Consider the following 16,196-nt stretch of genomic DNA (forward strand, 5'->3'; position numbering starts at 1 on the left):
CTGTGCTGATTGGACAATACATCCATTGCTGGGGGTGTCGATTGCTTGGTGAGGCCAAAGCTGTTGGGAGGTTAAGCCAGTGGTTGTGGTAACCATGACAACCTCCCAGGCTCCTCAGGGAACTATGATAAACCACGAATTTGCATTTCATACAGAAAAGAATGCTTATCAGTAGAGGCGATGTGTGTTAGCATGGGGGGGGGTTAAATTAAACTGAGATTTGTTCCTAGCCTTACAGACCCATGTTTTCATTGGTTTCATTTACACTTAGCACCTTCACAGTCACTTCGGGGGGAAATGTAGCTGAGGCGCGGATTTGCGTTCATGTCGACCGAAGGTTGTAAAACCCATTCGCTCAGTTTCTGCGTTTAAAAGACATGCATGGGACGTGAGTCACATTTCAGACCACATCACCAGCTAACACTGCCGCTTTAAAGCAAATTGTCCCATATGTTCCACCCTCGGCTTTTTACTAGAAGATCTGCCGTTAATTATGATGGAAAACGGGCTGGAGTGTAATAATGTATGCATGTCTGTTTAACAAGTGTCATCAGTCTTGCGATTATGGATATTGCTGTGTCGAGAGGAGGTCCCTCGTTTTTAACATTTCAGTATTTCAGAGTTTGCTAATTCTGATCTAATGTTACCATAAAGAACTCTTTAGGGTCTCTCATTTCTGTTCAGTCACTTCAGTGCTTGTCTCTGAATACCCATTTTCTGTGGGATAGCAAAGAAGGCCCCCTTTTAAAAAGGGGGATTATATTATGAAGCAAAGGCAGAAGGACCCAAGATGACACCGTGAAGTTGGGGGGGCAATGCTTATACTGCAGGCAGGTGTTTTATGTTGCATGAGTATAATTCTGTATTTCTTGCAAACAGGCTCACTTACAGGATCGTCTGATATTTTGCTTTTTAACCTGTTCATAGGGGGAATGTGGCAACTTCATACGTCTGATTGAGCCCTGGAATCGCACCCACCTCTATGTGTGTGGTACCGGGGCCTACAATCCTGTGTGCACCTATGTCAGCCGAGGACACAAGCCTCAGGTAAACTACAACTGCAGGACTCCCGTATCATCTGAGGACCGGCCGCCTCTCTGCTCTCTTCTAAGTTTTACAGAGTTTCTGGGTCAGTTTAGTGCCTCCTTTGCACTGAGGATTAATGAACATAAGGGAACTCTCCTCCTACCATTTATATACCTTCTAACAAGGACAAAAACAGGAACAACAGCAAGAAAAATAATAATAATGCCACTAAGTATGGATATTGTGAACTCCCCTAGAGCACAGTGTCAGACTACCCCCTACTGGACAGGGAGCTTAGTGCAACCAAACCCAGTCCTAATTGCTTAATCTTCGGGTCCCCTGCCACACAGAGACACACACACATTTGCATTCATATCTTTGTGGGGACCGTCCATTCATTTCTGTGGGGGAAAACTCTAATCCCATTAATGACAAATTTAACTCCTACCCAGGCCTAACCTTAACCATATGTGCTTCCACACTGAAGTTACAGAACCTTGTTTCGGTTTACAAGACCCTGGGCTCTCAACCTGGAACTTTTGTAGCTCCTGGTTACTTCAGTATGTCGCTTTCACACCACACAACAGGAACTGGGAGCTTCATGATAATTAAGCATAGTTTGTAGGTTAAACTTCACATATTTCCTACGAAACTACGCTGCCATACCAAAACAATGGAAGATAAAGTAGTCATATTATTAGTTGTTTGTTAGTTATTGTGGGCATTGGTTATGATCAAAATGGGAGATATAGCTAAAATATAAATGAAAGGCTATCACCCGTGACATGTTCATGATTCTCATTAAACCTGGTCAGTAGATCGATCTTTCTTTCTCCACACAATGAAAAATGATGTAACTTTATCTCACTAATAAGCGCTGCCAAGATTCACTGCCGGCACCAGCGATATTAGACAAAAGTACATTGGTTAGCGATTGAATTTTCCAAAGCAGAAATATGAACACGCAAGCAAAAAAATATTGATGCATCAAATATAATTGGGGCGTAAAAAAAAATTCCATCTGCTATAATATTTTTCTCCACTTCCACATAACTTCCAAGTTAGCAGCGGTGCTTGTGGTTAACCAAGTCAGCAAGTTTATCCCAGTAAACGCCTCCCCAGTAGCTTGTGTTCTACCAAAAAGTACCAAGTCTGGAGTAGGTACTAAAAATGGGTTCAGGAACTGCCTATGAGTTCCTGCAGTGTGGACACAAAAAACGTCCCTGGTTCTGGGAAAAACTTCTGGTTCCTGGAAAAAAAGTCCCGGTGGTTTGATGGCGCCTCATGAGTAACCAAACAGAATATTAGACATTTGCCATTTTTACTGTTTTGATTGCAATTACAGTTTTCTTGAATATGAAGAAATGACCAGCCATCCATCTGTTTTCCAAACCACTTATCCTACTGGGTCGTGGGGGGTCCGGAGCCTATCCCGGAAGCAATGGGCATGTGGCAGGGAACAACCCAGGATTGGGGGCCAGCCCAGCGCAGGGCACACTCACACACCATTCACTCACACATACACACCTACGGGCAATTTAGCAACTCCAATTAGCCTCAGCATGTTTTTGGACCGTGGGGGGAAACCGGAGTACCCGGAGGAAACCCCACGACGACATGGGAAGAACATGCAAACTCCACACACGTGACCCAGGCAGAGACTCGAATCCAGGTCCCAGAGGTGTGAAGCAACAGTGCTAACCACTGCACCACCATGCCGCCCCCCTACAATGTCAAGTTTCTATAACATTTTGGGGACACACACACACACATCCCTGTGCACACGCGCATCCTTGCCAGTACCTTTGGACCTCCTCCAGCTGCCATCTCGGTAGTTCACTGTTCACTTCTCCGTATCCCAAAAAAAGCATTTATCTGTTTCCAGTATATTCCAGTAGGTCAGTCTGTTCTTTTGCTCAGTACATCCACAATATCAGCATAAAGTCCAGCATAAAGTCTGTGAAGGCCGGTCCATTCTGTGCAGCACCTGCCCCTGTTGTCCATCACGGTGCACCTCCAGGCTCTCATTATGGGCTGACAATCTTCCCCCACGTTGAATGGATAGCACAGACATCCTGCAGCTGGAGTGGAGCCGTGGCAATCTGAAATCATATACCTCCGATGCTGTCCTCTTCCAGACAGGAAGCTGAGTCCACCGGTGCATGAGCTGGACTGCTGCAAGCTGCCAGAGGTTTCAACACTTTTCTGCTGCGTGTGCAAACACACGTACAGACACATACCAGACTCAGTCGTCTCATGTGATACTCCGATGTGCCTGTGTAGACTGCACACTGGAACAAGCTTGACTCTTATACATTGGTATTACACCCTGTTACAGTGATTCACAGCTTGTTGGCAGTGACAGAGCTAAATTAAGCGTCAGTAATGAACACTCAGCTACCCAGCACTTGTAGCTGCACAGACTGATGGACATTTTACGCAGCATATCGCTGGATGGCCACTCTTCCTCGGTTTTGCACACTAGCAGAGACCTTGTATGTCCGTGTCGCTCCGTCACTGTCCTTGCCTCCCTGATCGGCCTTCCTGCAGGGAGAGCCTTCACACCGCTGATGGCTTGCCAGAGGAGGTCCTGACCCCCAGCACGTGTCATCCTTCTCTTGCAGACCGCTATGCACCTGCAGATGCCCCAAACCAGCGGGAGGGCGAGTCGCGCCGCCGACTTCAGCGCTACTACCCAGCCAATGGGCCTGCAGGTGAGAGGGGCTTTCGGCCGACGCCCAGCAGCTGGGATACTGAAGGACATGGTTTCATTTATATTTTAGCTATATCTCCCACTTTATTAGGCACGCATATCTCGTTCCGGATTGGATGCATTTTTGCCTTTGAAACCTCTTTAGTTAAGGGTATTAAGGGCTTATACTTCTGGCTTCTGTTAGCTTAGAGCTTAGCCATTCTCTAACCTCTCTCATTAACAAGGTGTTTTTAGATATAACAATGCCCCTGACTGGATTTTTTTGTTTTTCCCGTCCATTGCACCATTCTGTGTAAGCTGTAGACAATGTCGTGCATGAAAATCCCAGAAGGTAGCTGTTTCTGAGATGCTGGAACCACCAGGTCTACTGTAGCACCACATGACACCACTTTCAGAATCGCTTAGGTCAGGGGTCTTAACCACTCTGAAGCTCATTCTAGCAGTAAATGACCCTCTTGACCCTGTCTGTGTGTTGTATGTATTCCGTTACAGCAACATGATTTGCTGTTGGAGGAGCAGGCTGTTTGCATTAGAGGGCAGATGAGCTTAATAAATGGGTCTCAGAGTAAATATTCATGCTCAAACAAACCTTGTAATCCTTGCAGAAGTATGTGGTGTACAGCTGATTTCTGTTTCGTTGACTGAAAGCAGATGAGTGACTGAAGCACTGAAGGTTCCTTTAATGCATTTGATATCATTTAAATATTGCAGCAAGTTTGAACTTCTACAAAATTGGGAAAGTGGAGAAGTTATCCAGCTGACGCAGCGAGAAGGGACTTGGCGGACGTCATCATTTTCTATCTGTTTTACATATTAAGTGGAGTATTTGATATTTTAACAAGGTGGACAGCAGGATATGATAATAAAACTGATGTATTTCAGAGCATAGAGCCCATGACTGCCTGTCTCTGTGGGAAGAACAGAAACCAGAATAAATCTGACTCTTTACTCTGTGGTGTCATGCTATGGGTCACAGCTCAGACACCTACTCTCGCCTGGGCTGCCTGCGTTTTCCTCCATGTGTTTTGTGGTGATGCACCTTGGGGAGGGTTGAACTCTCTCTTTGATAAGTATCTTATTTCATCTCTTCAGCAAAACATGAGTCCTCGCTGTTCTGCGTTATCCAAATTTCATCTTTCTCTTGCCATTCAGTTTAATTCCTTGAACTGTATTATCTTTGTCATCGTTGGTTTTAATTAAGTTTTTTTGGGGTCATCTATGGCGTGGGAAACCTGATTTCAGATTCTGATCGTCTGCATGGAATCTGAATTCGTCAGAGTTTGTCAGTGTTAATTAGTTAAGGTGCAAGAGCGGTAACCGTGGTAACAAAAGGAAGCATGTGTTACATGTGTCTGGAAAGGAGACCACAGTGAGTCTCCGCTTTGATGATGCCCCTGTGGCCAAGAAGCTCTGTTGCCATTTACCCAATCCACCAGTGGGTGGAACCTCAACCAAGGCATCACAATAAAATTTCAGATCCACTTCTGGTCAACTTAGCGGTTCTGCATCCTGGGAGGACTAAAGAGACATGCTCAAGTTGATAGCATATAGACTATCACATCATAATCACATCAAGAAAATCACATCATACTTAAACATCTCCATATGATATGCATTCCTATGAAGCTCATTCCTTGTTAAACAAAAACTGCCATCTTCTGACCATCTAGATATCTTCTGACATCTAAGGTGCCATTGAGCTTGTATATTGTTTTCAGTGTTCCATCACCAGCACACATTGACTGATTTTGATTATTAGTGATTTAGTTGGGACTGAGAACTGAACCTCTAAAAACAATAGGAATGATTGGACAAAAATGGGAACATCTCGTTCTCCCTCTGTATCTCTGTCTGTCATGCCCATGCGGCTTCCAGCTCTCAGGCTACTAGGCATACGTCGTTAGAACAGCTGTCAGTTCACAGAGAGGGCTTGCTGCTCGCCCCTCGTCGAGAGGCCTGCCCAGTGCGGGAGTGTCAGGCAGCCACCGGCCTGCCCAGTGCGGGAGTGTCAGGCAGCCATTGGACAGCTACACTTTTCTGGATCGCAGGTTTCCCCAACACGCGAATGGCCTGGGTGCAGTACAATTTGATCTGCAACTAACTCTCTATATTTTAAAGGTTTGACCCAGGAGATCCAATCAAAGCACAAATGCTACTTAATGCAACTTTGCAAAAGGCAATCAATATATATATAATATATATGGCTTAATGTGGATAATGGAATTGTTAATGAGAGCTATTTTATGCTTTCCAGGAATACATATTCCAGCTGGAGGCTGACAAACTGGATTCTGGGAAAGGGAAGTGCTCCTACGACCCCAAACTCAACAGCGTCTCTGCCTTGATCAGTGAGTATCTGTCTGCTCATCTTTCGAGGCCATAGCCAGCTCAGTGAAGCTGACAGAGCCATGGAAGGGATTGGAATGCATGGTGCAACTCTGCCCATTTCATTGGATTCTCCCAGTTTCCCAGCCCAGTAGATTATCTTCACAGCCTTCTAGACCAGGAACTTTGAACTATTTTTCCCCGAGGTCCAAATTCCATCTGCGACACAAAGTCAAGTTCCACTGCTCCCGATAAAAGTTCCATGGGGGGGGGAGGAGGCTGATGATGTGTCCCCATGTCCCTGTACAGCACCCCCCAATCGAGAACACCTCATTTTATCCCTTTTAAATGATGCTTCTTTTATCTGACTGGTAAAATGTTTTGGTGTAATTTGTTAATGATGGACTCTACTCGCCTTTTTCCCCATGTGAAAACTTATTCTATGTTTTTATAGATGGAGAGAATGGAGACTGTAGTGGGTCACATTCCTTGAGTAGTGCAAAATCCCAGCTGGTTAAATTATACAGTTATGCAATTAACACTCATCCCAAAGTGGCATAATACCCCAAAAAGCAGCACCACAGTACCATGATTGTGGGAGTTAATAGGTTCCCAGTGTAATGGGACTTTGATCATCTGGCGGGATCCTGCAGCTTGTCTTGCCACCTCATGCAGCTCGTCTTGCCACCTCAACTGCTTGCCCACATTATCGGCCCCCCTGCCAAGCCTCCATGGCGAATCAAAGCTGAGGGATGTAGGGAACGGGAGAAGGAAGGACGACTCAATCCTCAATTCACGCCCTGCTGCCTTGCAAAACCTCCACACAACCTTACTGCCCCCCACCCCCAGGGAGCTCGATCTGCCCGTCATTTCACCCCTCACACAGCTGACCCCCGGCTGCCAGCCCTATGCTGGGCTATAGGGCCACCTGCTCGCACGTCAAACACTGGCAGCTGCAAGGAACCTGCCCCCCACCCAGAATCCTCCTCCCAGCTGATTACCCACCCCAGACCTGCCCTGTGTCCCATTCTTCCCGGAAATAACGTCCTTTCTCAGGAGGTCCCAGCAGTTGTTCCCAGGACACCCCTCTGTGGCCTGCCCTCTACCCAAGTTCTCCCCTGTATTTGTTCAGTGCCAGTGCTCCCCAAACCTCCTCCATGTCACCCCTGTCCTAAAATACGACTCCTCAGTCTTTTCTGCATCATCCACCTTTGTCTCCAGTATGTGTTAGTTCACCTTTCCTAACCCTTTCCCTGCCCATTTTTGAATGTCTGCGTCACCCAAGTGATGACACTGTGAAGCTACACCCTTGTGCAAATTAACTGAAACAAGTTGTCGCATACATATGCAGACAGAGTGACCAAAGTTAAGACGGACATCACAGTCACAGTAAACCATGTTTATCGTCTTGGGTCTAGATTTAGGACGGTGGATTAATAAAAAATGTATGGGAATAACCCAGGTACCAATCCTTCGCAGGGCACACACACTCCATTCAAGCCTATGGGGAATCTGGCAACTCCAATTAATCGTAGCATGTTTTTGGATGGTGGGGGGAAACCAGGGAACCCAGAGGAAGCCCCAAGACAACACAGGGAGAGGCCCGAACCCCAGAGCATTAAGCTGAAACATACATGGGTAGCTGAAGCACAGTCATACCTTCCAGCTCTAACCCCACCCAAGCAGGCCTGCCAGTCTGTGGGCACAGTGCCTCCTCTGTCCATCCACTCACTCAATCATACCTTCCAGCTCTAACCCCACCCGAGCAGGCCTGCCAGTCTGGACACTGTGCCTCCTCTGTCCATCCACCCAGCCCTAACCTCACCTATGCAAGCCTGCCAGTCTGTGGGCACAGTGCCTCCTCTGTCCATCCACTCAGCTCTAACCCCACCCGAGCAGGCCTGCCAGTCTGGGCACTGTGCCTCCTCTGTCCATCCACCCATACCTAACCCCACCCGAGCTACCCTGCCAGTCTGTAGACACAGTGCCTCCTCTGTCCATCCACCCAGCCCTAACCTCACCTATGCAGGCCTGCCAGTCTGTGGGCACAGTGCCTCCTCTCTCCATCCACTCAGCATACTCTCTGTCCTGTTGGCTGTGCGGACCAGCCGGTCCCAGGCCACTGCATGCATGTCTGTGTGACAACTTGTTTCAATTAATTTGCACAAGGTTTTGGGGGTGGGGGGGGGAATCACCCATTACCCAGTGTGTGTGGTGCCCAGGCTTCTATAAGGATCCATTGTGCTGAGTGCCAGTGGTGCAGCAGTCTGAACATGAGAACGACTGTGGAAGGTCTGTGGTATCCAGGGTCCTGCTCTCCTTTCTGCAGATGGTGAGCTGTATGCCGGAGTCTACATCGACTTCATGGGGACTGATTCTGCCATTTTCCGTACTCTGGGACAGCAGACCGCCATGCGTACAGACCAGTACAACTCAAGATGGCTAAATGGTACCAGTTCATCTAGATCCTCTTTTCACATCTGTTTCCAGTGAAATAGATGCAGTGGAGTTAAATCTTAATAGCTCCTTATTCAGACCCACAAATGAAATCTCATCCTTTATTTCATTTAATCAGTCATGTTTCCTGGAGCTATAGTGTGTATTGTTGTATAAGCTCTTTATAAACAAGGTCCAGGATAAAATTACAGTATATTAAAAGCAATGTTATAAGGGCAATGCCTAATGTGTTATTAGGGACAGTATTATATGAAATTCACATGTAGAAGCTAGGATTTGCGTTGAAACCTTAGTTTATGATGTAATATGGTTAAAATTTGGTGCAATGCAGTATTAAAGTGTAAAACAATCTTATTATTTTATATTATTGGTAGAGACTGACTCTGTGTTAGATGCGGGACATGTACCAGAGGCCCGTAACAGGAAAGAGGAAGCTGCTTGCCTCTTAGTCACTCTCTCTCTCCTCCAGACCCCTCGTTCGTCCACGTGCACCTCATCCCCGACAGTGCAGAGCGAAATGACGACAAGCTTTACTTCTTCTTCCGCGAGAAGTCATCCGAGGTCGGCCAGAGTCCAGTGACTCAGTCCCGCATCGGACGGATCTGCCTGGTGAGTTGCCGCAGCTCATGGTGTTGACCCCGGGGACACGGGGGTGGCAGATAGTGTCAGTGGGTTTGCACAGACCAAAATCAACAACCATCCTCCTCCTCCTGGGTCCTGTGTGGCTGATATGCTTCGGCATGGTCTGCAGTGGTCGTGTCTTCAAAATAATCAATGCAGGGAGAAGACTTTGAAAACCTCACCTAAGCCCTATGGCCTTCTCCCTTTGGGGTAGCACAGAGATCCCTGTGGACCTGCTTAGGGAAGCATGAAGGAGAATGGCAACCCCGGGAGAGCTGTGCGACAGGGCAGTAGGCCAGCACCAACAAATCAGGGCGGTGTTTAGTCATTGTGGATAAACGGAGAGGTTATAGCGCATTTCTGTGGGCTGTTTGTGTACACACACAGAGCAGTGTTTACCTAGCAGAGGAAAAAGCACCTCTCCAGCTGCCAGCCCTGCTGTGTTTATCGGAGCAGGACGGCCCCAGAGGCCAGACCAAACTTCCTATTCTCCCAGTGTGACACCAGCCTTGGGACCCCCTCACATCTGGGCCCAGGAATGCAAATGAAGCAGAAACACAAATGGAAAACTGAAGGAATTCAGGGGCTGCATTTGGGAGCCCGGGCATATTTAGTATCCTTGTATTTCAGGTTATGTATTCTGTAATTTGAAATGTGAAATATTTCAGGGCCGTCATATAGGAAGTACAGGCGCATTTGTTTGTGCTAAATTTTGAGGACATTATGCTTCTTCCCCAAAAGATGCAAAGTCTTAGACAGAAGCGAGTATATTTAGAAGCGAATGTGCTGCGTGTGGGGGGTGAAATTGTAAATCACATAAAACGGGCTGTGCTCGCTTGCAGTATGTCGGCTGGTGGCTTTCCAGAGCTGGCGGGGGGGTCTCTGGCACAGGCGAGGGAGGGGGGGCTGCGCCAAGCTGTCATTCACGGCGTGTTAGCCCTCCTTTATTTAAACTGCACTAAAGCCCTGGGCATGTGCATTGTCACAGCTTTGTGCCTGCCCCCCCCCTTTCCCCACAGAATGACGATGGGGGCCACTGCTGTCTGGTCAATAAATGGAGCACCTTTCTGAAAGCACGCCTCATCTGCTCCGTGCCGGGGAGCGACGGCATCGAGACGCACTTTGATGAGCTCCGTGAGTTTCCTGCAATGTTTGTGTGTGTGTGTGTGTGTGTGTGTGTGTGTGTGTGTGTGTGTGTGTGTGTGTGTGTGTGTGTGTGTGTGTGTGTGTGTGTGTGTGTGTGTGTGTGTGTGTGTGTTTGTGTGTGTGTTTGTGTGTGATATGTACATTACAGTGTGTGAACCAAAAATCCCCACAATGTGATAAAAACCTGTTATTTTGATGTTGTGGGGACTACCTTCTCGGGGTAAAGGTTGTTAAGAACATAAGAACTATACAAACGAGAGGAGGCCATTCGGCCCATCAAGCTCGCTTGGGGAGAACTAAACTAATAGCTCAGAGTCGTTAAAATCTTATCTAGCTCTGATTTAAAGGAACCCAAGGATTCAGCTTGCACTACATTATCAGGAAGGCTATTCCATACTCTGACTACACGCTGCGTAAAGAAGTGCTTCCTTAAATCCAGCTTGAAATGTTCTCCCGCTAATTTCCACCTATGGCCACGAGTTCGTGTATTTAAACTAATGCTGAAGTAACTATTTGGTTGAACAGCATCCAAACCTGTTAGAATCTTATATACCTGGATCATGTCCCCCCTCAATCTCCTTTGCTTGAGACTGAACAGATTTAGCTCAAGTAACCGTTCCTCGTATGACATTCCTCTAAGACCAGGAATCATTTTTGTGGCCCTACGCTGCACCTTTTCTAAGGCCACAATGTCCTTTTTAAGATATGGTGACCAAACCTGCACACAATATTCTAGGTGAGGTCTCACCAAGGAATTGTATAATCTTAGCATTACCTCCCTTGACTTAAACTCCACACACCTGGAGATATACCCCAACATCCTATTGGCCTTTTTTATTGCTTCCCCACACTGGCGAGAATGGGACATGGAAGCATCAACATACACACCAAGGTCTTTCTCATGATCAGCTACCTTTATTTCAGTGACACCCATGAAATACCTGTACTTTATATTTCTGCTCCCTAGATGGAGTACCTTACATTTATCGACGTTAAATTTCATCTGCCAGGTATCGGCCCAGTCACTAATTAAATCAAGATCCCGCTGTAGCTGCTGAGCCACTAATTCAGTATCTGCTACACCACCCACCTTGGTGTCATCTGCAAATTTCACCAGTTTACTGTATATATTGGTATCCATATCATTTATGTAAATTAGGAACAATAGTGGTCCTAAAATCGAACCCTGCGGTACCCCACTATGAACGCAAGCCCACTGTGACATTGTGCCTCTTATAACTACTCGCTGTTTCCTATCTGTTAACCAGTTATCAATCCAGGTCGCTACGGTAATATTGAGATTAGGGTTAAGCCCATAGAAATGAATGGACTGTCTCTACAGTGATATGAATACAAATGTGTATGTGTGCGTGTGTCGCAGGAAGGCCAAACCCTGGCCCCTCCATGCTGTCCTGATCCCATTCAGAGCTTTAGTGTTTCAGAGCATGGTTTCGTATCTTTAATCTCTGCTGATTGTCTTTGAGGAGTTGCTCTGCTGCTATCCCTGTCGGTCAGACTCATTGGACCAGGCTCAGAAATATATTTCCAAACTCTAGTCAGAGGTTATACCCCTGTCTAAGCCACTTAATGTCACAGATTTATATATCGCAAGGCTTCTCTTAACAGAGCTACAGAGCAAAAACCTTTCCAAGAAAGTCCTCCTGGGTCGGTATGGATCTTATTACGTGCATCTACTGCCTTCCTTTGGCTAGCAGAGGTCAGCTCAGTTTCAGAGGAAAATGTGAAGAGAAATGGGAAACAATCCCCTATACAGAGGCTCTCCTGGGCTGCTTCACTTCCCCAAATCCACCCCCACGGCTGCTATTTTGCCCCCTGTGTCTTTTTCCACTGAGTATTGGGGGAGGTATACAGTTCAACTAATGTGGAAATGAAGGACTGGAAATTGAGCTGCTGACATGAATGTGGCTGGAGTGTCTGGGCTGATTTCCAAACGGAGACCAGCAGAATAGTGAGATGCCAGTGATGGCCAGGGCAGGGTGAGAAGATGGTGATGGCCAGGGAAGAGTGAAAGGACAGTGATGGTCTGGGGAGGGTGAGAGGACAGTGATGGCCAGAGCAGAGTGAGGGGACGGTGATGGCCAGGGAAGGGTGAGATGCCAGTGATGGCCAGGGCAGGGTGAGAGGACGGTGATGGCCAGGGCAGGGTGAGAGGATGGTGATGGCCAGGGAAGAGTGAAAGGACGGTGATGGTCTGGGGAGGGTGAGAGGACGGTGATGGCCAGAGCAGAGTGAGGGGACGGTGATGGCCAGGGAAGGGTGAGATGCCAGTGATGGCCAGGGCAGGGTGAGAGGACGGTGATGGCCAGGGCAGGGTGAGAGGACGGTGATGGCCAGGGCAGGGTGAGAGGACGGTGATGGCCAGGGCAGGGTGAGAGGACGGTGATGGCCAGGGCAGGGTGAGAGGATGGCGATGGCCAGGGCAGGGTGAGAGGACGGCGATGGCCAGGGCAGGGTGAGAGGACGGCGATGAGGGGATCTGTGTGGACCTGATACCTCCTAATGCTCCAATGTCTGACCCAGTGAAAAGTTTTACTGTACAGTGTTCCAATGCTGTAATTTGTCAGCTGGTGCACATAATATCTCCAATACAATTCCCGGAAACCCCAAGCAGTTGCTCTGTCACCCAGAAGGCAGAATTGCTTGGAGTTACAAGCCCTTTCAGGCATAATGTTTGGCACTTTGCATGTGTTTTCTGATGTTGGATGAAAGGAAGGTGCAGTAGGTGGATTTGAGCAGTCTGACAGGTTTCCATATTACAAAATGTGTTTGGTCTTTCAATGGAAATGTCTCTCTTGTGGTGGGGTCTGTTAAGCTGGTGTTTCAGCATGCATGACGGGAAAGACTGCTCACTGCAGAGTAGCATCATGTCCATCTGTCTGCCATGTCTTGTGACATCATCTGTACCTAAATGGGATTCTGCTGCATTCCCATCGTGTTGGGCATCAAGGCTTTGGGAAGCACATGAGGTTGGAGAACAAGCGTTCAGGGCCTCCCCTCCACGAGCTGTTACTGCTAACTCTTCCATAAGAAAAAGGTTTCTCTAACCAGAAGATGATCGATCGAACTCCTCATGCATCTCCTCAAGCAGCAGCCATATTCATGGTAACTCCTGGCTGTTAGATTGAGCCTCTAGCACCTGATCTAGGATCAAGTCCAGCGTGGTCGGGGGTGGGGGGTCGTCTCTCCATAATGTCCAACAGTGTTACCTTAAATCCCACTGCAGGGTTGCCTCAGCTCTGGTTTCCTTCAGTTGGCACCTTTAACAGGTGCACAGATCTTTTAAAGCAGGTGCTCTGACCTCATTGTTAAACAGCACAGGAGGGAGCCTTTATTTGCCGCCCTCTCTTTGGATTTTCCATACTCGTGGGGCTGGCGGATGGCACGTCACGAGCTGCCACCACACTGGGACCGCAGCCCAGCTGGTGCAGCTGTAAATCTGAGGTCAGCAGGAGTTCTGAAATGCCACTGGAGATTGGCTGTGTCTGCGCAGCTCCAACAGCCGGTCAGACCATACCGTCTGGTCCATCAAGGCTCCAGTTCCAGCTCTTACTGGATTTATTGCTACAGATGTTTGTAGGAAGACACTGTTTCAGAAAATACAAAGCAAAAGACCCTCATTTGTTTTGCAAGTTTTTATAGATGGAAAATGAAAAACTTAATGGGGTTCTTTAATAATTAATTAATAATTTGAACTTAACAACTGTAGAATGAAACAAAAGGGAGTTTGTATCCATGGCTTATTGCATGTATCAAGGGGGGGCTGCAGTTCCAAAAAAAAGAATAAACCAAAAATACAATGAAGGCTGTTCGCTAAGCCCTGGGCTGGCTGGAAAAGCATATGGATCCATGAAGCAGTCCCCATGCAGCCTCACCTGGGGGGCAGCTTGGAGGAGCACTGCTCTTGCCAAGAAAGCTGGCTGGGCGAGGCTGCCTTTGGAGGCCCCATGCCTGTGCAGGCACAGCAGAAGCTGGCTGGGGGGGGGGGGGGGGGGGCTGGAGAAAAGGCGAACTTCCAGATGAAATACATCCATAGAAATGCTTTGCAAAGCCAGGGGACGGAGAAGGAAGGTCCTGCCATTCCTTCACTTGTCAGGTATATGTGTTTTTAATTAATGTTTTGACTAACTTTGGGCTGGGATGCACCATCCTGTATACCAGTGTGGACGCTAAGGGGGGTCTCTCTCCCCCATCTGAGTGGATGCCTGTCATGGTGTTGTGGATACTAGAAGGCGTCTCTCTCCCCCTTGCGAGCAGGCCTCTGTCATGGTGGTGTGGACACTAGGGGACGTCTCTCTCTCCCTTCTGAGTAGGCTTGCATCATGATGGTGCGCACACTAAGGGGGGTCTCTTTCCTTCTTGTGAGCAGGCTTGTATCATGATGGTGCGCACACTCAGGGGGGTCTCTCTCCCCCATCTGAGTGGACCCTTTGTCACTGGTAGTCTGGTATTGGAAACACATGCATTACGCCTCCCCTTCTGTTATTGATTATTTGCTGTGAAAAGAAGCTCACAAGCAGGAAGCTCCTTTGGGGCGGGGGGAGGACACACTCAGATGGCAGATGTGACAGTGGCTCTTGTAGGGGGTGACTTTTTAGCCTTACTGCAAATGAAATGTGAAGTTTTCTCCCTTCCTCTATATTTTAACTTGTAGAATGAATGATTGAAAACGGACTTGTGCTTGGATAGTTTACTCATGACTCATTTCCCACAGGGCCTGCTGTCAGTTTTCCGTGATGGGTGGGTGGGTGTGTGTCTGTCAAACATCCGAAAGAAGGGCCCAAAGCAGAGAACATGATGCAACATCTTCCCTGCATCTTTTGAGTAATTTCCATCTGCCTCTCTAACTGGCTGTTCTACGTTTTCTTGCCACCTGCTGAAAGCGAATCCTCCATGCAGCTTGTTCTCCTCATCTGTCACATCTCCGCTAGAGAAATGAAATGAGTGTTTAATCACAATAGCACATCTGGGAAGCTGAAGCACAAACTACCTTTTTTATTTTGGAAACCTTAACGTTGTTTGTTGTAGATTCCCCATTCCCTCAGCTCCAGTAATTTAACATCCTCCTTGTTGATTGACTGTTCAGGCTTACTGTTATCTAACGGCTTATCCTGCTCAGGGTTATGGGAAGTGTCTGCAGTCTGTGCCGGGCAACACGGAGCACAAAGCTGGGCTACTCCCCGAATTTAATGCCAGTCCATGACATGACACGTGCATGCTCATACCCACACTCACAATCAAAAACTGGAACAGTGGTTTTCAACTGGTTTAGCCTCAGGACCCATATGATTCCCCAGCAAAGCAAAAAAAAAAAGTCAGAACAGATTTTTTTGTATGAACAGTACTGTGCAAAAGTCTTAGGCATCCAAAGAAAATGAGGTTTAAATGATCTTTATGTTGGTGTAAAACTATGCTATTATGCCTACCAAAGTGTGTTATTTCAAACTTATGCTAAAATCACCCCATTATTTCCAACAATCATCCATACACCCATGTATTTTTTGACTTGATCACTAGCACACCCCCAGGAGGAGGGACCAACACATTTACCAACACATTTGGTAAATACTGGGCTGAGGAGCCCATAAGGAGAGGTTTTTAAGACTTTTGCACTGTATGTGTGTATGTACACTGACTTTATTCTTAATTTCCTTAGTAAACCACCTTGGTTGTAGTTTCCTAGATTTAGTTTTGCTGAAAACAGGTATGAAGTCCTCTTACACTTGCAACAATGTGCTTTTAAAACATTCCCATGCCTCTTCAACCATTTTGCTGTTTAACTCCATCCAGTTTACAGTTTCTAGTTTCAGTCTCATACCATTAAAGTTAGCCTTCCTAACATTGTATACTTTTGTTTTGGACACTAAAATTAACGTGGAACCTCGATCAC

The 16,196-nt window shown here is 47.2% G+C and overlaps 1 protein-coding gene across 1 annotated transcript in view; it reads left to right on the forward strand.

Moving 5' to 3' along the window:
- The window catches only part of sema3fb (sema domain, immunoglobulin domain (Ig), short basic domain, secreted, (semaphorin) 3Fb), a 67,205-nt gene that overhangs the window by 41,403 nt on the left and 9,606 nt on the right, over positions 1 to 16,196 (forward strand). The window contains exons 5-10 of the mRNA XM_049022528.1: positions 928 to 1,047; positions 3,651 to 3,740; positions 5,994 to 6,087; positions 8,394 to 8,513; positions 8,991 to 9,130; positions 10,162 to 10,276. Coding sequence (XP_048878485.1) covers positions 928 to 1,047; positions 3,651 to 3,740; positions 5,994 to 6,087; positions 8,394 to 8,513; positions 8,991 to 9,130; positions 10,162 to 10,276 — 679 coding nt within the window. The remainder of the gene's footprint in view (positions 1 to 927; positions 1,048 to 3,650; positions 3,741 to 5,993; positions 6,088 to 8,393; positions 8,514 to 8,990; positions 9,131 to 10,161; positions 10,277 to 16,196) is intronic.

The sequence above is a fragment of the Brienomyrus brachyistius genome, chromosome 8 (assembly GCF_023856365.1).
Source record: "Brienomyrus brachyistius isolate T26 chromosome 8, BBRACH_0.4, whole genome shotgun sequence".
Taxonomy (NCBI): Eukaryota; Metazoa; Chordata; class Actinopteri; order Osteoglossiformes; family Mormyridae; genus Brienomyrus; species Brienomyrus brachyistius.